General features: G+C 36.9%; 1 protein-coding gene across 8 annotated transcripts in view; it reads left to right on the top strand.

Moving 5' to 3' along the window:
* Positions 1 to 25,403, top strand: part of GALC (galactosylceramidase) — a 56,299-nt gene that overhangs the window by 5,458 nt on the left and 25,438 nt on the right. For 7 of the 8 annotated variants that reach the window (XM_046647639.1, XM_046647638.1, XM_046647637.1 and 4 more), the window contains exons 2-9: positions 3,277 to 3,345; positions 3,594 to 3,657; positions 5,378 to 5,491; positions 7,456 to 7,595; positions 10,163 to 10,201; positions 13,320 to 13,450; positions 21,042 to 21,197; positions 24,397 to 24,521. In XM_046647639.1, coding sequence (XP_046503595.1) covers positions 3,277 to 3,345; positions 3,594 to 3,657; positions 5,378 to 5,491; positions 7,456 to 7,595; positions 10,163 to 10,201; positions 13,320 to 13,450; positions 21,042 to 21,197; positions 24,397 to 24,521 — 838 coding nt within the window. The remainder of the gene's footprint in view (positions 1 to 3,276; positions 3,346 to 3,593; positions 3,658 to 5,377; positions 5,492 to 7,455; positions 7,596 to 10,162; positions 10,202 to 13,319; positions 13,451 to 21,041; positions 21,198 to 24,396; positions 24,522 to 25,403) is intronic. The other variant, XM_046647643.1, reaches the window with a different exon arrangement.

Raw genomic sequence — 25,403 nt, 5'->3', positions numbered from 1 at the left:
GCCCATCTTCCTCTACTTTATATGTGGGACGCCTACCACAGCATGGCTTACCAAGCGGTGCCATGTCCGCACCTGGGATCCGAACCAGGGAACCCTGGGCCGCTGTAGTAGAACGTGTGCATTTAACTGCTGCGCCACCAGGCTGGCCCCTCTAATGTCTCTCTTTTTATAAGGAGAGAGGAAAAAAAACCTTTGAAATATTCTGAGGTCCCTCTGGAAAATCTCAAAGTTAGTTCAAGGTCAAAAAGACTTCATTTAGAATTTGATTTGAGAAGTTTGTCAAAATTATTGAAAGGTTTTAGAACGATTAAATAGGATCATAGATCACTGTGAAACGATACTTAGTTATCCATTTAACCAAAGTGACAAAGACTTAGTAGGCAATACAGAAAGTTACATAGTTATTAAAAACAACTAGCTCTTTTAGTAGAGAAGACTCAGTTTTCCTAAGTAACCCAAGAAGTGCTAAAGACAATGTGAGGCACAGGAAATTATTTTAATACAACACAGAATCTTTGTTTCCTAGGCAGATTACTTAAAAAGTAAAGAAAAACCTTTCACAATCTCAGCAAGAGGAGAACAATAGTCTAAGAAAATTTTGTCCTTTTGTCAAATGAAAGAAAATTAAGTTTTAGTTTTACATAAGTGCACTATCAAAGTTTATTTTAAAATATTCCTTATCATAAATTTATTTCAGTTTTAGCTGGCTTGACTACACAAAATAAAATTCTTTCCTTCTTTCTCTCTTTTCCCCACTTTCTATATCCATTTAGTTTGTCTACTTTAGGACAAAATTACTTTCATTTCCCCTAATAAAAATGGATCTCCATCCCTCATGCCTTTTCTTGGCCAAAATACATCCTAGTTTCCTTGCATAGAGATTTTTCCTTTATTATTTCTAGTAGTTTTCATTATGTATAGTAATTAGAATTCTTAACTCTTAAAAACCTTAATTTCTAGTGAAAACTAGGAAATAAGCAATTGTGAACTGTCTGTTATACCAGCATTCTCTAGACTGTCAAATTTCTGTCTACATTTCATTATTTCTAGAAGCATATACCTCTTTTTCTTAATAGTATGATTTTCAGTGTTGCACAGGGTATGTTTACTAACAGATCCAAATATCTTTAGTTTCTCTGTAGTAAGAAACCAAAAGTAGGTAAACCCATGTTCAGTAATTAATATTTCAATATTTTGTCTTATTTCACAGTGATCTATATTTTTAATGAATTTCCATCACTTAACTTAGCAAAACGCTAAGTTACCAAAAAGATTTGTGGAAATATTTTTAAGTACATATACCATAAAACATAATTATTATTGAAATGTGGATGCTTCAGCAATCAAAGCTTAAGTCAGGCACTTGTATTACAAAGAGAAAAAGCCAACTCTCAGGGCCCACACTACAGCGGATGACTTGGTCTGTAGCCTGGTCACAGATCTGACCTTCTGCTGGGGGAACAAATCTCTCTAACCAACCCAACTGACTCTTCTTGATCTTTGCACTTTCATTACCTAATGTTCAACCTCATGAGTGCTGGTGCATATTTCAAGGTAACCTGTGGACTAATTGGCTAACGTATTTGTCCTTTGTTACCACCATTCTGCTTTTTATTTTTGTGGTTTAAACCTGGAGTAGCCAATAGTTCATGGAATGAAGATTCATCCAGCTTGTTATCTTTACTTGTGATATTAAATCTAGTATTTAGACTTGCTGAAAAATGGAGTCTTTGGTTATTTTGTTTATTTAGCTCAGTTTAAAATTATTAAAGTGAGAATTGTTTCATAACTTGGTGTAGGAGACTTATGTAATCTGATAGGACATCCAACAGTGTCCCTGTATATAGTGCATTACTCATCTTAGAAGCTCAATAAATAGCGAGTGAGGGGCTGGCCCAGTGGCATAGTGGTTAAATTTATGCACTCTGCTTCAGTGGCCTGGGGTTCGTGGGTTCGGATCCTGGGTGCAGACCTAGACGTCGCTTGTCAAGCTGTCCTGTGGTGGTGTCTCATATACAAAATAGAGAAAGATTGGCACAGATGTTGGCTCAGGGCTAAGCTTCCTCACCAAATAAATAAATAAGTAAATAAATACTGATTGAATGAAAATGGTTGCAACACTATATTTGCACACTGCCTTAAACTTCTCTATGGAGTCCCTGGTATCTTGCACAGTTTGTGGCAGTAAGTATTTGGAAAGTTCTCGTTAAACTTCATTCATATCATATGGGGAAGGCAGCATGGTGTAGTGGTTAAGAATGTGGACTTAAGGGGCCAGCCTGGTGGTGTAGTGGTTGAGTTCACGTGTTCTGCTTCAGCAGCCCGGGGTTTGAGGGTTTGGATCCCAGGGGGCAGACCTGCACACCGCTCATCAAGCCACGCTGCAGCAGTGTCCCACATACAAAATAGAGGAAGATTGGCACAGATGTTAGCTCAAGGCCAATCTTCCTCACCAAAAACCCCCCAAAAACCAAAAAAACCCCTGTGGACTTAAGAGCAGATTGCCCAGGGTCTGTTCTGGGCCCTGTCACTCACTCTACAGCCTTAGGCAGGTTATTTAACATCTTTGTGCATCAGTTTCTTTTATGGGGATACAGTGATACCTGCCTGGTAGGAGACTTGTGAGGAAAGATATAAAGTACCTAGGATGGTGTCTGGCACGTGACTGATTTTGGCTAATATCATCCTGTTTCAGAGATTAGGGAGGAGGAAGTTATCCCAAGGCCTTTGAATGAAAAACTTGTCCTCCTGCTTCTACCTGGTCTGGTTGTAAACAGCTGGTTGCAATCCAGGCCTTATTTGGGGAATGTGATTAGTAACATGGTTATTTGTTATTGCTTGATGGTGCGTTTCAATATTTGGTTATACTGCTCTTAACTGACTGTTGCCTTTGACGAATCTTTTGCATTGAATGGGGCTATAGGCTTGCATAATGATGTGGTATGTTTGCTTTAAGTGGCACATTCTGTATTAAGGATATGAGTACGCAGAGGGAGAAATAACCTAGAAACTGCAAAATACACAGTTCTAACAGCATAATGTAGGGCAGGAAAGATTTTTATGTAATCATGTAATCATGAGGACAACAGTCCTGTTTACCCCATGATGGGCAAAACAAAGCCAGGCAAGCAAATAAGCTGGGAAGTGACTTTCCACAGCTCAGCCCTGTCCAAGAGCTGGCTACCTATGGGCATGCTAGGTGGAGTGCATAAGCACTATGAACAAATATTTGTGATTGGATTTGTTTTATTCATCTTCTGAAATTTCTTTTCTTAGGCAACTTCCCGGCTTCTAGTAAATTACCCAGAGCCCTATCGTTCTCAAATATTGGATTATCTCTTTAAGGTAATGGCAAAATAATTATTTGTTGGTACCTGTGATATTGTAGAAACTGTATGGTTAATTTCACCGATAGAATTTGTCCCCTTCACAATTCTAGTTTTTTTAAAAATGGCAAATTACTTTTGGAATAAGGTGCTGTTTATTTGGTTTTCTCATCTGTAACACGAAAGGTAGTAATTAGTAATTGTCTTGAAGTGATTTGTCCTTCATGCAGTGAAGCAGAGTGTTAATACTGTTGCTTCTTTTCCCAGCCAAACTTCGGTGCCTCTTTGCATATTCTAAAAGTCGAAATAGGTGGTGATGGGCAGACAACAGGTAGGAATGTTTGGGAAATGGGATTGTTTTCCCCCAACATTTGAATCTATACCTAAATTTATGGGCTGTGATCTCAGAATAGAAATGATGCCAACATTTTTGATATCAATTATTGCTTAGTAGTTTCTTATTCCTTTTTTACTCTAGTTATTTTTTAAAAATTATATCAAAATATGCATTTTTTCCATCAAAAACAGCATTTGGACTTTAGATTGCATGTTTAGTTGAAGTAATCAGTAGTAAACAAATCCACAGTTTTCTAAAAACTATCTTCACTAGACAGAGCATAGGGACAGTTTGGAATTTTATTGAAAAGTTAGAAAAAGAAAGCTTTTAATGTTGTATAAAACATGTAAAATGTTATCAGCTTTAAATAAAATATGTGGTAAAAATGTAAGTGATCAATATTTTAAAATATATAGCTTTTTTTCTTTTAAAAACAAAATTATTTTTAACAACTAAATCTTCAATCTTCATTGTCACCTTTTTTTTTTTTTTGAGGAAGACTATCCTTGAACTAACATCTCCCACAAATCCTCCTCTTTTTGTTGCGGAAGACTGGCCCTGAGCTAACATCCATGCCCATCTTCCTCTATTTTATATGTGGGACGCCTGCCACAGCATGGCTTGAGAAGCCATGCATAGGTCTGCACCCGAGATCTGAACCAGCAAACCCCGGGCCGCCGAAGTGGAATGTGCGAACACACACACAGACACACACACACACACACACACACGTGTTTATAAGAAGCAATGAGCAGTGACTCCTTTGGGGAAAATGCGTAACTTGTTCAAAACTCACAATAAAATTATAGGTCAGATTACATTATAGTGAACTGTAGAGTATTGTCCATATACTTGTATTCCTGTTAGTGATTTGGAAGTAATTTTTATTAAACAGATATATCTGTGTGTTGGTACCCCAAGCTATTGTAAGAGAACATATATTTTATGGTCAAACCCGTCTATGCAGAATTGAAAACGACTGGTCAGCTTCGTTTGCTGATGCTAAATTAGAGGGAGAGATGCAGAAGCAAGTAGTTCTTGCGAATTTTGATGTTTACCTTAAAGAATAAAGAGCAAGGGCCCTTCTCCTTGTGAGGTCCTTCTTAACAAGGGCAGATCTTTGTGATGTGTAGTAACACATGAGGACTGATGTCAGTTACCTACCTTAACACATAATAGTGGTCAGTATAGAATTTTCTTATAATGGGAATGTGTACTCATTCCTTTTTTCTCAAAACTCTGTTGTCTTGGTCTAACAAGGCATGTTATAGGCTCAAGGCATACGGTATGAGAATTGGGGCTTAGGAGCCCGGGAATTCACATCCAAGAATGAGAAGCTGGAAGCTGAGGTGATGTGAACTTAAAGTTGGACGTGGGAATTTAAAACCCTGGAGAGAACAAAAGCCCAGCAGAATGCAGTCCTGGGGATATTCAATTATGTGAGGTGATAACACTTCTCTTAACACTGCTGATAATAGAAAGTTGTGGTTTTCTTATTTAAGACCTTTATGATGCTTAGGAAAATGAAAAAAGATGAAATAATATGCTTTGATCAACCATCCTCAAGTTAGGTAAGATTATTCTTATTTGCCGTGCTTCAGGATTGAAACTGGACACTACTTCTGTGAAATGAGTGTATGTGTGTAGGGGAGAGTGGCCCTGCGCCACACCATTGATGGAGAGTTTCCTTTCTCTCGTGTTCTCTCCCATGCAGACGGCACTGAGCCCTCCCACATGCACTATGCACTAGATGAGAATTACTTCCGAGGATATGAGTGGTGGTTAATGAAGGAAGCTAAGAAGCGGAACCCTAACATTACTCTCATGGGTAAGAAGTGAAGTTTGCCATACTTTTGCAGTTTGTTTTCCTTTAACTTTTAAATTCTGAATCATCTATGTGGAGTCTGTATTAATATTGAAGTACTAATAATGGTGTTAATACTACCCATATGCTACCCAGAAGCAAAGCATGTGCCAGGCATGACCCTTTCTCTGTCCTTGTATATTATGTCTGATCTTTATAATACCTCTGGAGTAAGATACTGCTCTTCTCATTTTACGGAAGAAGCAGTGGAGGCTTAGAGAGTTTATGCCACTGACCTAAGGTCAGATAATTAGTAAACAGCAAAATCAGATTTAGAACCTAATTCCATTCTCCGTTTTTTTTTGTGATGCTAAACTACTTTCCTCAACAAAATTTCTCATCAAAATTTGTAAAAGGGCAATACTGTTTATAAAAATGTATATTACCTGCAGTAGTATACCCTATTTGCAAAATTGTATATTACATGCAGTAGCAGACCCTATTTCTAGAAGAAGTACATACAAACCTTTTTTGTTTGATTGTTTTGAACCTCAGCAGTGTGGTAGATGTGGTAGTCACTGTTCCAGGCACGGGGGATACCAAACAATCCAGCCCTCGATTCCTGTCCTTGGGGAGCTTAGGTTCTAGGGCAGGATTGTTGCATGATTTCTCAGATGGAACCATATTCATTTCCCAGTTCTCCTGTAGCAACGTACAGACCTGTGGAATATTTCAAACATCCACAGGGGTGGCATACCATCATCTGTGGAAATGAGTTTGATTTTTTGAAAAAGCCTAACGTATTCAGACTAAATTAAGTGAGACTAATGAGATCCATTTTGTAGACTTGATTTCAAGATATTTTTAAAATCACTTTCAACAGTCAAATTAAGGGACAAGCATAAGTTTTTCCAAATTAAAAAAATGAGTCCATGTGTTCTTTCTAAACGGACTTTTGTAAGACATTCCAGAAATGTTTTGAGCAGTAAAAAGCATCATTGACTTTAGCACATACTCAGCCCAGGCCCATCGGGCTGCTTTCAAGGTCAGTTCTCATTTAGATGTAGAAAATCTGGCATACTGATCCGTGTCCTAACAAAGACTTACTCATGGTGGCCTTCAGAATGTATTTGCGTTTCATTGTTTTAAAATGTACCATTATTTTAATGTCACATTTCTAGGTAGATGCAATCTCTTCCTGTGTTTAGAAAAACAAGCATTTCGTCATGTTGATTTTGATTTTTTCAGTGATGAACTAGATTAGTAATATATATTAACAGTTAAGAAACTTAACCGTTGAGCTTATTTTAATATATTTGTAACAGAATTAGGATTTAGAATTTAATTAGTGCTTCTCTACTCATTTTTTTCACTTAAAAATAATAAGGTATGGAAGAATGTGGATTATTTGATCTTTGTCATTTAACAAAGGTATGTTTCCCTATTGAGTCATTGGCATTTATATTGATATAAGGACAAACTAGTTTTGCTACGTTTGATTACCTGACTGATTAATATTTTAAGTAGCCTCAAGTTGTAAGAAGATGTACTAGTGAATGAGGAAGTTGTATTATACTTAGCTCTTAGAAGTAGTTAAGCATAAACCTCACTGTTGACCTTAGAGAACAGAAATTGAATATCGAACATCCTTATAGCAGATGGTAGGGATGTTAAATGAAATTGTAGGTTGCATTTCTTTCTATTAGTAAGTACCAAGTTGAGACAGGTGTTTTTATTGTTGTTTGTTTTTATTTCTTTTTCTAGAAAGAGCATTTGAAATTATAGAACCTGAATCTAGAGCTCAATAAGGAGTAGTGTCCATAGAGGAGAAGGGATTTTGAGAATTTGTGCACAGTATATAACCTTTCCTTTAGTCGGATCTGTATTGGCTTTTTGCTTAGCCTGTGTTCTTTTTGGTTTATTTTGCTCTGTTTTTCATAGTGCCAGCCCTGTTATACCCACGCCCCCTCTGCCTCTTCCTTCTGCAGGGTTGCCGTGGTCCTTCCCTGGATGGCTGGGAAAAGGTTTCAACTGGCCCTATGTAAATCTTCAGCTGACTGCCTACTATGTCGTGAGCTGGATTGTGGGTGCCAAGTATTATCATGATTTGGACATTGATTATATTGGGGTTAGTAATATATTTAAAACATGATTAACTTTTGGACATTTATTTGTAATTTTTTCAAGTAATTTGATTCTGTGGCACTTTGTTGACTAACCATGTCTTGTCACGAGACTAATTTGTTCTATTAGTGTCAGATCATAACAAATTAACTACATGTATTCTTTTATTCCTCCTCTTTGCCCGTCTAAATTCTTCCCACTTTTTTTTTTTAAAGATTTTATTTTTTCCTTTTTCTCCCCAAAGCCCCCCCCCGCCGTACATAGTTGTGTATTCTTCGTTGTGGGTTCTTCTAGTTGTGGCATGTGGGACACTGCCTCAGCGTGGTCTGATGAGCAGAGCCATGTCCGCGCCCAGGATTCGAACTAACGAAACACTGGGCCGCCTGCAGCGGAGCGCGCGAACTTAACCACTCGGCCACGGGGCCAGCCCCGAAATTCTTCCCACTTTTGAAAACTGTACTTAAGTATATACCTTCTCTGAACTGGTTTTTTAATTTATTGTTGTTGTTTTGTTTTTGGTACCACCCAGCTTCAGTTCTTCTTCAAAGCTTTCCTTAGTTTCTGTAGTTCGTACAGCAGTACACTCTTGCCTACACAGTTTAATGATCGCTCTCATTTCGCTCTATGTGTCTTCTGTTGTCCTAAGCAGGGGATGGCAAACTTTTCCTTAAAGGAACAGAGAGTAAATGTTTTGTTTTGTGGGTCAAAAGATATTATTAAGGATATTGTGTAGGTAATTATATAACCATTTTAAACTGTAAAAACCATTTTTAGCTCTCAAGCTATGAAAATACAAAAGATGGGCCAAATTTGGCAGGCTGGCTGAAATCTGCCTGCCCTTATCCTAAATTGTTATTTAACACATTTTAATGATTTAAAAAATGTAAAACATGATAGCCTGTCTTTCCAGCTGGTCTGCTGGCAGGCAGGAGGTGTGCCTCAGGCTGCATTGCACCCTGCAGAGCCTTATACACGCACGTAGTGGGTCTCCATACACTTTTGTCCATTAATATGCCATCTGTCAAAACTGATTTTAAAAGTTTTCATGCAGTCAGCGAGCCATTATCGGGCTCCTGCTGTGTTGCAAGCACTGTGGCTATTCTGTTCTAGAGATACCAGGATTAATAAGCTCTTGAGGAGTTCAGCAAGAGAGGTAGACGCTGGAACAGATAAATGCAGTACCGCAGGATGATATAGGACATGAGGATGAGCCAAGGGCTGTAGGAAACCAGAAGAAAGAATATACTTGATTTTGTTATCCTTCTCCAAATTATAACCGAAAATTGTTTTGTATTTGAGAGCTTTCTTAAATGTTAGGGTATTTTTAACTCACAGTGAGACTAAATGTAGATTTGGGTCTAATAGCTTTCTATTATGGTAAAGTCACACTTAGAAAATGTTTCTGGGAAATAATGGTGATTCACATCTTTTTTAGACTCTTGATAATCACGTCCCGTGGTGAAGAGCTTCTTTGATAAGAAACTCTTTCCTGTGTCACTGGACTTTAGGTCCATCTCTCTTATTAACGGTTTTCTCAGCTGCACAATCAAAGTCATGGAAGTTCTCTTTGAGCTCCCAGACCTCATGCTTCATGATTCTTGTTCTGCCACACGCCCATCTGGGTGAGCAGTGTAGGACAGGTTGCCGAGAGACCAAAGAAAAGACCCAGAGACAGTGAACGAGACACATGGGTTTATTGGGACTTACTTATGGGGAAGGTCCAGTGGCGGTGGCTGGACAGCAACGTGCAGCCACTACCGCCCCCTGAGAGATGCTTGCTTAAGTAGGCAGAAGAACACAGCCTGCGTGCTTGCCAAGGGGGATCATCCCTGTATGACCTGCGTTCCAAAGACCAGAGGTCCCTGGGGGGCCTCTGTGTTCCCTCAAACCACGAGGCTCTTGGTGCTAACTCTCCCACAAGGAAGCAGCTGGGTCAGCCAAGCCCAGGACTGTCACCATCGTGAGTGCTATCCTGTAGTCCAGACAGGAGCCTCAAGAACACATGGTTTTTAAAGGGGCACACCAGCTAACGCCCCTACATTCTAAACCTACGAGAGTTGTGTATGTTCCTTTTATCCTCATTAAGAGTTTGCTTTTGCAATGTAGCACATCATAGTGCTTCTCTGTGTGTGCTAACAAAATCACTGCTGTACAGCGTACTTAATCCTTGGCTTTCAGATGTGCCTGTAGGGATCCTGTAAGAATTATTACAACAACCCCCATGTCTGTTAGGACTCCAGGGCCTAGTATGGTTCCTGGCACACATTGCATTTTCAATATATGTTGAATGATTGAATGAATATTCCATTTTTAGAAATCTCTGGAATAAATGATTTTTTGAAAAATACTCACCAAATGTTTTCAGATTTTTCAAAACTAATATTTTAATTTTAAAAATTATGTTATCTTATAAATATCTATAAATTCTGTCACAGAACATTCCACAAAGTAAGAAAAATGGCTTTTCAGATGATGTGAAAGATGATGAGAGAAGTGGCATGTTAATGATAAGGTCTACTTTCTGAAACTTAAAAACTTTCAATTCAGGCTTTTCGACTTCTTGTTTTGCAGATTTGGAATGAGAGGACATTTGATAGCGATTATATCAAGGTATGTACAACTTTAAAATCTTTTTATCTCTAAGTTATTAATGAATATATCCTTTATGGCCCTGTGGAAATTAGTAATAGGAACATTGTATTTTTTACAGCAAATTTATTTATTTTGCTAGTTGTGACATAAAATTCAGGCAAAATCTTAATAATGCTTATATTCCTGCTGTTGAAGCATATGTAATTCCCTGTAAGCCCTGAATTACCTTTGTCTGAAGAATTGTGTTGAATTTCCTATTTTAAAATTCATTATTTGTGGAATTGTGATAATTAGTATAAAAACAATTTTATCATTTTAGACTTTTGGAACTTCAAGAAATGTAGCTTTTTCTTTCATTGTCTTATATCAAAACGTCTAGTATATCGCCTCGTCCTTGCTTTCTTTGGAATGCCTGTTGTATTGCAGTGTGTTATATGTTTCTATTTGTGATTAGCAAAATGATAGCAAATAATTTTTGCAAAGGTATGTTATTTCTGAGCTACTTTTCCTAAATATTTATCTCCATTTAATTCTCATTACCTCCCTTATAAGGTAAATACTATTATTGCTATTTTTCAGGAAAGGAAAAACTGAGAATAATAACCCCTTTTGTCATTGAATAACAAGTGGCAGTTTAACTTTTCAGGTGGAGCTATTCTCTGATTTACTTTTCAGTTCCTTTTGCCTTATTTTACATGTCTTTTCCCTAAGAAATATGATTTGCAGTTATATTTTTTCAGTTTTTAAAACAATTTCTTTAAATTGAGTGTCTTATGTTTTTAAGTAGGTAATATCCACTAAATTTCTTTCTTTCTTTATTCAGTCAATGAGCAAGCATTTACTCAACACCTAGTTTGTCAGGTATTGTGCACATGCTTGGAATACAAGGAATAAAATAATGTTCCTGCCCAAGAGGAGTTCACATTTGGGGGCTGTAGAGTGCCATATGGACAGCTGAAACATCAGTCATAATTTCTCCAGCAGAATAATGCCTATACACGTCTGTTGTCAGAAGGTACAGAGAAGAGATGACACCTCTGCCCTGGTGGCTTAGGGAAGTCTGTTAGAGGAGGTGACGTATAGTTGGAATCGGGATGGACAGGAACTTCCCAAGTTGCTAAGACAGGGGAATGACATTGCAAAGAAGTCACGACTGAGAGGTCAAGGGATTTAGGGGAAAGATGGACTAGACAAGGGAGGAAAAGTGGGAGCACTGAGCCACTGGTGGGCCAATATGTTCATTGGAGTAATGGCACATTTTAACTCATCTGTAGTGGTGGGATTTGATAGCATGGATTGCATCCAGAGCCAGGAACCTCAAGGTCAACTGCAGGCTGCAGGCATTCCCAGTGAAGGGGTGAGAGTGTGGGAGTGGGGGTGGGGTGGGAGTGGGAGGTGGGGCAGTGGAGCTGGGGTAAGATTGAAGGACCAGGGCTGTTGGTGCAAAGTCATGAGTGCTGTGAGTCCAGGTCTGCTGAGAGCAGCGAGGGCGCAGAGAAAGGCCCGTCAGTGCATGTGTACTGTCCAACCCTGTGCTGGGGGGATGGTGTTCCGGCAGGGTCTTAATAGTGAAAAGTGGTAAACTTTTTATTTACCCCAATTTGACATTTCACAGCTTATTATTATTTTTTTCTCTTGTGTTTATACATGTATCTCTCTAGTGGTGTTCATTTCATTTGAAGGAAGCATTAGAATCTGGTTCCTCTTTCTTTTAAACTAATGGTCTGCAACTGAGGTGGTTGTTTTATTTTACGTATTTTTTATTATTAAGTGACTGTTGCTGATTCCATTGCATTCTAATTCAGCTTACGTGGTTTGAAAGATGACTTGCTGTTCTAAGACTCATCATCAGTGTTTTAAACAGCTCAGACGTCATTCCCTTTTCTCTCAACCTTTAGTTTATCCACAGTAAAATACGTAAAAGGATGTAAAAACTTTTAGTTTGTATTTACTATTTTTGTAGCAAGATTTTATTGGAATTCGTGTTCTGTTTGTTAAAATGCCTATTGGGGAGAGTTCAATAATGGCAAATGAATGTAGGTGTGCAGGTCTGATAAGCTTAATGAATATATATTCCGTGTAATATGGTAAGATAGCCCGTGGAAATAATAAAGATTTGTTTTTAAGAGTAGAATAAATACAATACAAACAAGCGGTTTATGTAAAGATGGCAGGGCTATTGTTTCTTTTAAGTTTATTTTTGCTATTTATGTTGAATCTATGATTTGCTCTAGTTTTCAGTGATGTGGTTTTTAAATTGTGTCAGGAAAGTCTCATCTAAGATCTGAGGGTGGTTGATGGAAATGGATGTGTGTGTCTCTGGACCCTCACTCAGTTCAACCAGAACAGCTTCCCTTTCATTTATCTTATAAATAGGGTTTCCATCTAAGCTTTTTTGGGGGAAGGGAAGGGTTCCATGACAAAAGCAACATTTGAAAATATACTAGGTAAAAATTTGCTCGAAAAATGCTGCTATTCATACTGACTTTGGGTTGGAAACTTATTTATAAAACACAGCATATAGACTTGTATATTTTGGAGCGTTCTTCAAATATATGCTGTATATAAAAGTAAGTAATCTTAGAAGTGATGATCTAAGAATAGCATTAGAAAAAAACTAGATATGTCCATAGTGATAAGTGCAAATTTGAATCTTTAAAGACATTGGAAAATACTCAAAATAAAATGCTAGGTTAAAGCATTTTACCAAATGGTAGGTTTAATTTGATCCTAATTTTATCATTGTGTCTGCATAAGAAAATTCCTAAGAGAATGCATACCAAAATATAGTAGTTATTTCTGGGTAGTAGTATTGTGATTTTTTTTTTTTTTAATTTCCACGCTCTTACCCAAATTTTCTGTGGTTAAACATAATTTTAAAGTCATAGGGAAAATCCCTCTAAAACCTTTTTCCCTCTTGGGTTTGTTTTTCTTTTCTTTTTGCATTCTCATGAAATAGGTTATCTTAATGATAACGCTTTTATTTTCCACAGGAGGCACTTTTCTATTGAGAAATAATATTGACACTATCATCTAGGATGCTGATTTTTGAAGATTCTTTGGCTATCTTGGTCATAATTCAACAGCTGAAAGCTCATTTGTAACCTTCCCTATGATCCGTTTCTCTCTCTCAAAGGTGTTAAGAAGAATGCTCAACTATCAAGGTCTCCAGCAAGTGAAAATCATCGCGAGTGATAATCTCTGGGAGCCCATTGCTGCGTCTATGCTGCTTGACCCTGAGCTCTTGAAGGTGATTGATGTTATAGGGTAAGCACTGCTTTGCTGTGAAAACTAAGTTTTTGGTTGCTTGCCCTGGATATTGACTGTGTTTTTTTTGCCTTCTCCTCCCATTTGATCACATTCTCAGAAGGCAGCTTCCTTGTATTTACTCAACTAAAGCTGATATTTGTGTAACTGATATTTCATTCCTTTTTCTTTGAAATGTCCATGCTTTGATATCTTTCTATGACAATGAAAAGTATTAGTAACTTTTTAAAAAATTGTGTTACTATTTGGAGTGATAAAACATGACTTTGTTTAGATTAAGGGGCAGAGTAGTAGTTAAATTTTACAAGTCATAAACGCAATGTTGTGAAATTAGTTCCTAACTCTTCAACTTGCTTTGCATGTGACTAAAATAGAGACTCTGCTTTCTTTTCATTTGCATTTGCCTGATATATCTTTGCTCATACTTTTATTCTTTACCTTTCAAGGTCATTTTGTTTTAGGTGTGTTGCTTGCATAACGTGTAGATTTAGATTTTGCTTTTTTAGTTGCTCTAAAAATCTTCATATTTTAATGAGTGAATTAAACTCATTTATACTTATTGATATAACTGAAGGCTTTGTTTTCTATTCTACTATATTATCTTTTGTTATTTAATGATGTATATATATATATATATATATATATACACATACGCACACACAAATACAAAATCTTTTGCTATGTGATTTACTTTCTTTGCTCTTTTTTAAGGAGTTATTTTTTTTTGTTATTCAGCAAGGTTTGATTTTTGGTTCTATTGATTACATTTATACTAGTACTTTATGCCAGTGATTCTCAGCTGGGGATAATTTTGCCTCCCATGCTATATCTGGAAATATTTTTGATTGTCACTGGTGTAAATGCTACTGGCGTCTGATGGGTGGAGGCAGGGATCTTTCTAAAGATCCTCTAATGCACAGAATAACTCCCCTACAACAAAGAATTATCCAGCCAAAATGTCAATAGTGCTGAAGTTGAGAAACTGCTCTATACAACACTCTTAGTTCCCTCTCTATGTAGATATTGTCTATTGGTTTACTATAAGCAATACTAAAATTATTTCATGACCTCTTCTTCCTTTCTTTTTCTCTCTTCTTCATTGGAATTTTAATTACCAGAATTTCTTAATCTTTGTGCTGCTACATGAGCTTAAGCTTCTACTATCTTGATTCATCAGCTGCAAGTTGTAACCTTTTACTCCAAGCCAATTGGCAAACTCAGTTTACATTTCACTTTACTTCCTCCTTCTATTTTTTGTCAGCTATGTTATTTATACATTATCAGAGCATGTAATATTTATATACCATTTAATTTCTCTTTCTTTTAGTCTGACTCTACCATTAAGCATATGTAATGCTCACCTTCAAGTTTTTTGTTGATTTCTCCCTTAGTTTATTGAATGTCAAAAACTTAATAGTTACTATATTTCTCAGGAAGTGCTAATGGGAACGATATTTTTTCATCTTTTACATGTTTACTACTGTCTATCTGTGGCCTTTATACTTGAATAATAGTTTGGCTGGATATAAAATCTTTGACTCACATTTTCTTCATCCTTGAGTATCATAAAATTTACTCCATTGGTTACTTACATAAAGTGTTGCTGTTGAGAATTCTGATGCCAGACTTCTTTTCCTTTCTTTTTTTCTCCCCCTCTCTTGCACCTCTCATTTATCCTAATTTGGAAGAAGCTGCTAGTGGTCTACCAAAACCTAGCCTATCTTCCTGGGTACAAGGCAAGACTCTCAGCATTCTTTGCAGTTAACATGTAGTGATATGATTAAGTTCTTGGAAATGAAATTAGAGCAAAAGTGGTAAGTAACACCTTTGGGTTTCACTTTAAGTCTTTGGGTACTTTCTGTTTTTCCCCTTTTGCTTCCTATTTGCTGGAATCTGAAGCAACCATGTTGACCATGGAGAAGATGACAATGGACAGAACCTAATTGCCTCAGTGATTTCTTGGGACTGAGCTGCCTCCACCAACCTTGACTCTCTACCTTGGGATGATTATATGGAAGTGGAATAAACTCTTTTTCTTTAAGTCACTAAGTTCTTTGTAGTCTGGGGGCTCTAAATAATATTTCTTAATTTTTCACATAGATATTCTGTTTCATTCCTGAGAATTCCATATCTTTGCAGAATGGAAATAACCAAAAAGCCTCATATTAGTCAACGAAACTTCTCCAAGAATAGCAGATATCTTTTTGTAGATATGTTTATCTTATACTCCAGTATGAAGGATTACCTCTATTTCCATGGTGGGAAAATTGAAACTATAGCCTGGCCCCTGGATCGCTGAACTATGTTAGACATTTCCATCTCTAGCTTCCAAGTGTTAGTATATCATTTAAATTGTTTTAACAGACCAAAACAGTATGTGGTTTAAGCAAGACGGATGCTTATTTCTTGAGTAAAAGTCCAAAACAATATACAGGAGGATAGAGCAGCTCTGTTCTACAGGATGCTTCTTCAGTCTTGTGATTCTGCCATTCTTGAGTGTATTGCCCTCGTTCAGACTTATTTTCTTTTCCTTATTAAATGACTCTGACACAATTCCTATATGTCCAGAGAATGTTTTTCTTAACTTTAAAGTCTAGTAGTTTTACACTAGTTATGATTTCCAGGTATATAGTATATGCCCTTTCAATATCTATATTTAAGTGTTTTCTTATTTCAGTAAAGTTTACTTAAATTTTAATTTAAATAATTATCCTGCTCCATTACTTTGGTTATCTCTTTAGAAGCCCCAGTTACACATTTTGGATCTCCTTTACATATTGCCTTTATTCTATATTTCTTTCAAAACTTTTTTATCTCTTTATTTCTGTCTGCTTTTCTGAATTTTATTCTTACTATTCTCTAGTTCCCTTATTGTGTTTTCCACAGTGTCTCTTCTATCTTATGTTCTTTTTACTTTAGTCTTCTTTTCTAAAATGTTTTTTCTTTTTTTATAATTAGTCTATAAGTCTCTTAATTTAGTTTCATATACCTCTGTTGTCTAATAGTTTTGTTTCCTTAAAATTTTTTAAATTGAAGTATAACATACATACATTTCCCCCCTTGGAAATCTTTCTAATCATTAGCCTCTTCTTTTGCCCCAAAGGCAACTGCTAATCTGACCTCTAACCCCATAGACTAATTTCACCTGTTAAAAACTTTATTTAAACGGCATTTTAGAGTATCTATTATTTTGGTCAGCGTTATATTGATAAGATTAACTCTGCTGCCAGGTGTAGATGTAGTTCATTTTAGTTGCTGTTCCACATTCTTTTGTAGGAATATACCACAGTTTATCCTTCTGTTCTTTGTTAGTGGTCATTTGGATTGTTTCCAGTTTTGGGCTATTGTGGCTTAATGGAATTTTGTTCATGAGACATTTAGTCTGAGGCTCCCACCTCCCTAGGAAGAGTGTCCCTCCCTGCCCCGTTAATGTCGTGCTTGGCCGGTGCTGTGTTTGCTGATTTCTGTTTTGCAGTTACAGTGCTTTCTGGGGTCTGCTCTCTCTGTGTCCTATTCTCCCTACTGTCTAAATATTGTCTGTCTCTCACCCTAAGTTTTCCTACCTTATTCCATTTGGATTCTAATTCAAGCAGCTTATTCTTACGGTGAGGCTCTACTGTTCCAGATAGGATTGTTTGCTACCTATTCTAAAATTCTTAAGGCTTTAAGCCTCCCTTGTCCAATGCAGAAGCCAGTAGTCACATGTGGCTACAGAGCACTTGAAATGTGGCTAGTGCAAATTTAAGTGTGTTGTAAGTGTAAAATGCACACTAGATTTTAAAGATTTAATATAAAAAAGAATGTAAAATATTAATTTTTATATTGATTACATGTTGAATGATAATATTTTGGATATGTTGGGTTAAACAAAGTATATCTTTAAAATTCCCTCTTACTTTTTAAAATGTAGCTACTAGAAAATTTTAATTTACACGTATGGCTCACATTATATTTCTATTGGACAAATCTGGTGTAAACTGTTGCAGTATTGGGTTTGATCTCTTAGCAAATTCACTGTTTTGGCGTTCACCCCCAGCTTCGAGCCTGTGAAGACGTTCCCAGTTTCATCTGTTGTTCTTCATGCCTCCGCTTAGGGTAGGGTCCACTCCCATGGGGGTGAGTACCTGTTAGTCCCCTTTCATTTTCACAGTTTCCACATTCCGGCTGCTGAGCCTGGGCCAGTCCTCATGTTGTAGGACTTCCGGAGATTCCCTGTCACCTCGTTTTGATGAGTATATTGTCAGTGGGTTTGTCCTTTCCTTTGTCTGGTTGATCTGTTTGGTTTCAGGAGGAGTACTGGGGAGTTTCAGAAACTGGAGTCTTACCATGATCCACCTTGTCCATAAGTTCTAATTTCTTTTTTTCACACATTCAATTTTAATATACATTTTTGGATAAAAATATACATTGACACAACACAGTTTGGACTCTACCACATTATCGTAATCCACAGGTACTCATTATGTTTACAGTATTGTAACCCTGAAAGAAAATTCCTTATGCAAATTCCTGAATACATCCATTTCTAATATCTGAATATTTTGAGCCAATACAAGTGTGCTATTATTTTTTATTGAGGTCATAATAGTTTATAACATTGTAAAATTTCAATTGTACATCATTATTTGTTGGTCACTGTATAAATGTCCCCTTGTGCCCATCCCCCTACCCCTTCCCCCCGGTAACCACCAAACTCTTCTCTTTATCTGTGTGTTTGTTTATCTTCCACATATGAGTGAAATCATATGGTGTTTGTCTTTCTCTGTCTGGCTTATTTCGCTTAACATAATATCCTCAAGGTCTATCCATGTTGTTGCTAATGGGACAATTTTGTCTTTTTTATGGCTGAGTAGTGCTCCATTGTGTGTGTGTGTGTGTGTGTGTGTGTATATATATATGGCACATCTTCTTCTCCTTTATCCAGTCATCAGTCGATAGGCACTTGGGTGGCTTCCACATTCTTGGCTATTGTGAGTAATGCTGCAGTGAACATAGGTGCATAAGTCTTTTTGTATTGTTGATTTCAGGGTCTTTGGATAAATACCCAGTAGTGGGATGGCTGGGTCATATGGTATTTCTATTTTTAATTTTTTGAGAAATCTCCATTCTGTTTTCCATAGTGGCTGTACCAGTTTGCATTCCCACCAGCAGTGTGTGAGGGTTCCCTTTTCTCCACAACCTCTCTAACATTTGTTATTTTTTGTCTTGGTGATTATAGCCATTCTAAGGGATGCAAGGTGATATCTAAGTGTAGTTTTGATTTGCATTTCCCTGATGACTAGTGAGATTGAACATCTTTTCAGGTGCCTATTGGCCATTCGTATATCATAAGTTCTAATTTTCTTTTAATGCAAACATGTTCCTCTGTTAGGATAGACTTTGGTTACTTTCAATGATCATAACTTTGCCATTGAAGTTTGAAAAATCATGCTGTGAAATGATAGAGATGTTTTGCATAATTATATACATTTAAAAATTATATTCTCCTTTAAGAATATAACCTTTCCATTTTGTTGAACTGGCAATGGATCTGGACATTGGGAGAGACCTGGATTTTAGTATCAGTTCTGCCCTTCTTTGCTCAGATCATTTAATAAATCACTCAGGTTTTAAATGTAGTATAACAGTTCCATTGTTTTCTGAATGAGGGAGTGACACTCAGGTTTTAAATGTAGTATAACAGTTCCATTGTTTTCTGAATGAGGGAGTGACACCTATTTCTATAACTTTAAAACAGAGACTTTTTCAGATTATAAAAATAATGCACGCTCATTATAGAAAATTTGGAAAATGTAGAAAAGTGTAAAAATAGAATTAGAGCTTACTCATAATCCTTACATCTAGAGATCGTTAGTAACATAATAGCATATTACTTCCCAGGCTTTCATTGTTTACACAAGTATATATTAACCAGAGATACACAAACATACATTTGACTGAGTGACAACTAGATGAGTCTTAAAATGAGTATTTGGTTGAGGCGTCAAAGCTGAATATCATGATCATAGGATGAAGTTCTGGGATATAAGAATAAATATAAAATGTAAAAATTTATTAAAATTATATTGTCACAAAGATCAGTAGTCAGATTTTTCGAGTTGGGCATTCTGGTGGCCGAACAACAATTTCTTAACCCTGTTAGGTGCTAACTTGCTCCTGGGGTCTCTGTGGCGTATATTCACAATATTGAACAGATAGGCTGTTTCAACAGAGTTCAGTGACTCGACAAAAGTTTGGTAGGAACCGCATTTTCCTATAATACTTTTTTTGAATTTTCTCTATTATATGTTCTTTTCTTCCTCGTGAAATCCTGGAATGCCAAATTGATGTTGTGCCCTAATTTATCTTTACTAGGTTTAATGAATTCCCAAGTAGGACTTTTTCTTAAAAGATTCATGACTTAAATGGAATTAAATAACTAGAAACCAAGACAGATCTTCACGATCACTCTTTCAATGTAATGAATGCTACTACGCCGAACTACAAAGGTTAGAATTATGATATAATCCATTCTCCATTATTCTGCTTGTATTATTGTTAAATTTTTTGCAAATAATTGTTGGCCTAAAAAGTATACACTGATGTCCTGAAAGTTAATTAGCTAATATGCTCTCTTATTATTTTATTAACTGTCAGTCTGTTTCCTATTTTACATTTGAAATTTCTTAGTAGTTTTTATTCAATAATCACTAACTTCCATGGTCGTCATTATGGCAGTATTTTCCTCCTGGAATAATAAATATGCATTTATACTTTAACTGACTGACTCCTCTCAAATGCTAGAATAAGGGAGGGGTTCATTGTTCTGGGCCAGAGGTTCTCAACTTCTGCACTTTTGATATTTTCGCTGGATAATTCTTTCTTGTGGGGATCTGCTCTGTGCTTTGTGGGATGTTTAGCAGCATCTCTGGCCTCTGCTCACTAAATGCCAGTAGCAAATCCTGCCCTGCCTTCTCTGCCGGGCAAGCTCACCCAGAGGGAGAACCACCCCTGCTCTGGGATAACAACTTAGAGTTTTCCCAAGGTAGTTTATTCTTTTTATTCAAGACAGGACTCTCTGTGGGTTGTTGTTGTTTTTGCATTAGAATAAATATGAAGCTCTCTTTCCTCTGTCTGCGAGGGATGGGATTAAGGGAGGAAGTACCACTTTATATAAGAGAATCATTAGTTTTAGTTTTGGCTTCCTTCTTACTCCTTCCTTCCTACTGTCCCAAGCTCTCTACTTCCCCTGGGAAGTCTGAGTCCTGTCTCCACCTCATTCATCTCTTGGAGTGTTTTAGACTGTGGTCTCCTCTGTTACCTCCATCTGTCAACATGCTTCTATGTTTTCAGAAACAGATAGAAATTTCTCATCCATGGATGATCTTCCTTCCCATTCTGTGTATTGTTATGGGTTTATCTCATTTTAAGAGCATCCTCAGACACTAGAACGGAAGCAGATGCTTATGGTCAGTCTGACATCTACCTGGAAGCTGCCCATTGTTTTAAAGAAGAAAACATTGAAGAAAACATGTATTTCTATTCACTCAACAAACAGCTAAAGTGCCACGTTCTGACCTTTTCCCGTTTCTTCCCACCCTTTCTTTTCTAGAGCTCATTATCCTGGGACCCATACAGTAAAGGATGCGAGGTTGACTGAGAAGAAGCTTTGGTCTTCTGAAGATTTCAGCACCTTAAATAATGATGTGGGTGCAGGCTGCTGGGCTCGAGTATTGAATCAGAATTATATCAATGGCTACATGACTTCGTAAGTTGTTAAAAACTGTTGAAAGTTTTTATTTTGAAATATTTCAAAAACACAAGTAGAAAAAAGTAGGGTGGACTTCTATATTCTCATAACCTACATTCAGTGATTGTAAACACTTTTCCTTATTAGCTTCACCTACACCTAAGCTATATTGATCTATTTTTCTATATTTGAATATATTCTGAATTGAGTGAAGTCAGGCTAATTGAGATATAATTTATACATAGTAAAATACACGCAGTTCTATGGTTTTTGCCAAGCTCTCTATATATCTTAATGAACAATGATAAAGTAGGTTACAGATGTCATGACGTTTCACCCCTAAATATTTTAGCATGTGGCTCCGAAACATAAGGATATTCTCCTACAGGATCACAATGTCATTTTGATACATAAGAGCAAAGGAACGTTTTAAAAAATATTTCTAATACTTAGTCTATATTCAAATTTTCTTAATTGTCCCCAAAATGTCATTCATAGCTTTTTTTTTTAAAGCTAAAAGCCAATCAAGCACCATGCATTGCATTTAGATGTCATGCCCTACAAATCTCTTTTAATCTAGAACAGTTTCCTTCCTTCCTCATTTTTATGACAGTGACCTTTTTTTTTTTAATTTTATTTTTCCTTTTTCTCCCCAAAGTCCCCTGGTACATAGCTGTGTATTCCAGTTGTAGGTCCTTCTAGTTGTGCTATGTGGGATGCCACCTCAGCATGGCCTGATGAGCGGTGCCATGTCTGTGCCCAGGATCCAAACTGGTGAAACCCTGGGCCGCTGAAGCGGAGTGTGCGAACTTAACCACTTGGCCACAAGGCTGGCCCCGACAGTGACCTTTTAAAAAGGCCAGGCAAGTTGTCTTGTGGACTGTCTACTTCTTAATCCGCCTGATCAGTTACTCAAATCATCACTTAATTTGTTTAACTGTTTGTTACAAAACAGAGGTTCTTAAGGGAGAACACAGACTCTTTAATTTCTCAGGGAAGCATTTCTTAAATGCTTTGAGAAGCTTTAATTGTAATTAGATTCAAATTAGCTTCCTAAAACAATGATAAATAGACCAAAAGCAAGCCAATACATACTTTTGTGATGTTAATGGGAACTGAAATATTCTTCTTACAACCTTTGTTCTTTTTCTTCTCTTTCTGAGAGAAAAGATGCTTATCATGGAGAGTTAGGTCATCATAACTGAATTTGATATTAAGAGTAATACATGCTAATGGCAGAGAATTTAGTAACTGCATATAAATACAAAGAAAGAAACAATATCACCCCTAATCTTGCTGTCCAGAAGTAATCACCCTCAAATTTTTGATGTATGTTCTCCCACTTATAAGTATAAAATTTCAATATAAAATTAAGACCATACTATGTAATACTTACCAAATAGACTGCTTTTCACTTAACATTTAACTTTTTCTTTTTCTGTCTCTCTCTCTTTTTTTGGTGAGGAAGATTGGCCCTGAGCTAACATCTGTTGCCAATCTTCTTCCTTTTGTTTGAGGATGATTGGCCCTGAGCTAACATCCATGCCAATCTTCCTCTATTTTGCATGCGGGATGCCACCACAGCATGGCTTGATGAGTAGTGTGTAGGTCCTCGCCTGGGCTCTGAACCTGTGAACCCCAGGCCCCTGAAGCAAAGCACGTGAACTTAACCACTATGCCACTGAGCCAGCCCCTCTTTTTCTCACTTTTTTAAGTATATGTCTACTTCATCATTTTTAATACTTATGTATATTCTGTTACATAAAGTAGAATTTCCAAAATTTGCCTTGTCTTAGGAAGCACCTGAGACCCTTGTGATGGTGATTCCTTGGCAGCTGCTCGGATGCGCTGGATCAGAATCTCTAGGGAAGGCTCCTGGGACCCTGTCGGTCTAGCCAGTGCCCCAGATGAGTCTGATGCTGCACAAGTTTGGGAAACACTGATGTAGAAAATATATTATACCTCATTGTCCATGCTCCTCTTCCTGGAAATGGAAGTTGTTTCTTTTTTAATTAACAGCTCTGTACACACTGAAATATCTCTGTGCACATCTATGATTCTTTCCTTAGGGTATATTCTTAGAAGTGGAATGAAAGTCTGAGTCAGTGGTTTATAGATTTTAAAGGCTTTCGCAGATATTACAAAATGTTCTCCAGGTTGTTTAATTTGTACTTCTATCACTAGCCAGAGGAGATACCATACATCTTGCGATCTATGGGGAAAATCATGAGAACTCAGCATTTTCACTGGTAGTAAGGATTTTTGAAAATTGGGTCTATTATTTCTACTTTGTGTTGACAGAATTTAGAAGGCTTTGATTTTCTAATATCAGTCTGTCATTTTATGATGGGTGAGGACTCAATACAAAAAAGTAAATTCTGTGGGTAAGCTCTGGGTTGTTTTTTTTTTTAGCTGTGAGGAACCCAGCAGTACCAGGGTCCAGAGCTTCCCTTTTGCCCTTGGATTTTCCTGAGAACCACAGAGTCACAATCTTAGGGTTCAACACCAGCTGTGGACATCTGAAAGAATGGACCAAAATACAGCCCAGCAAGCTGATCCAATTAGTACTTGTAGATGAAGCAGAATCATAGGAGTACTACAGTCCAGCCCTTGTTCTGTACTCTTCATATGCATCAGTACATTTAATCCTCACAGCAGTCACATGAGCTGGGTACAGTTATTATCCTCATTTTACGGATAAGGAAACTGAGATCCAGAGAGGTTAAGTGGTGGAACCATGATTTCAACCCAGGCAGTGTGACTCCAAGGTTCTCAATTGTTAACTTTGCAACAGCTCAGAGTCAAGTTCATAAAATTATGTCATGAAACTGGGGCATTAAGAGGCTGACTGTCAAAAGGAAAGCAGGTATGGATAAAATCTTTGTTTGTATTGGACTCAAATTTATGACACCTCTGGTACTGATAGGGCATGAGTCATCTCTGGCTACACCATTGTTTAGTAAAAATTGTGTGCCTCATGTACATTTGTATTTTTTTATTGTGTGATTCACCATTAAAATATTTAGATGCTTCCAACCCTGGATGTTTCAAAATGTGAATGAACTTAGGCAATTTATATTTTCTTGTTTTGGGTGGTCATTTACATATATTTCTATAAACTGTGGTAAGGTCCGTTTATTTACTATAGACTTCTAGACATTTACATTTTTATCACAAGCTGTTTTGGTGTTTCTCTTTTATCAAACAAATCTTTTAGCACAATTGCTTGGAATTTGGTGGCTAGTTACTATGAACAGTTGCCGTATGGGCGATGCGGACTGATGACAGCTCAGGAGCCCTGGAGTGGGCACTACGTAGTCGAATCTCCTATCTGGATATCAGGTATGAATCAGATTCCATCTCTCATTCCCTAAATCTCTCTCTAAGAGACAAAGGAGAAAACACTTAGAGGGGCTTATTCAAACCGTGTGTGTGTGTGAGTGTGAGTTTTAAATGTGTGTCTCTGTTTTGAGTAAGATTTGCCGTAGTGTTTTCTAAGAATCTTTTGGGTAACTAGACTACTATTTGTTTTCCATTCTTGATTATTCCAAGACCAGGCTCTCAGAAAAGTAAAGGAAAGGGGGAGACAGGGAGGGAAAGGGACTGCCATCTAGAGATGGAGACAGAAATAAACTAAATAATCATCTGAATGTATAAGCACAAATTATGATAATTGCTAATAAAATGGTGTATTTTTAAAGATTCGTTACAACTCAAAGTATCTAAAAGTCTTAAAATTGGTCTTGGGGATACTTTATTCTTATTTACATTAAAATAGTTTTGTTGATTAGAATAGTGTGCTAGCAAAATCAAAGGTGGATGATGAACAAGTGTTATATTTATTGAATTCTTAAATGAATAAAGAAATGAAAAAGTTAAGTGACATATTTTGGCTTTAGATTGTGCTCTAAGTCTGCTGATGAGTGGGTTAAAGACAATTTAGAAAAATTAAAGATAAATGCATAGCGACAGAGATTGGATTGGTAGTAGAGGGGAAGGGGAAAGGGAAGAGAACGAAAGGGGTGATTAGGCACATGTGTGTGGTGATGGATTGTAATTAGTCTTTGGGTTCTACACAGAATTCGAAATATATTATGACGTACACCTGAAATTTATATAGTGGTAACCAATGTTACTGCAATAAAAATTTTCAGGAAAAGGTAGAATCACGACTCTGATGCACATATAAAAATGAGCACGTTAAAGATTTTATATTACTCATGT

This window comes from Equus quagga, chromosome 20 (genome assembly GCF_021613505.1).
Source record: "Equus quagga isolate Etosha38 chromosome 20, UCLA_HA_Equagga_1.0, whole genome shotgun sequence".
Classification (NCBI taxonomy): domain Eukaryota; kingdom Metazoa; phylum Chordata; class Mammalia; order Perissodactyla; family Equidae; genus Equus; species Equus quagga.
Note: the sequence above shows the minus strand (reverse complement) of the source record. Positions and strands in the feature narration are given on the sequence as shown.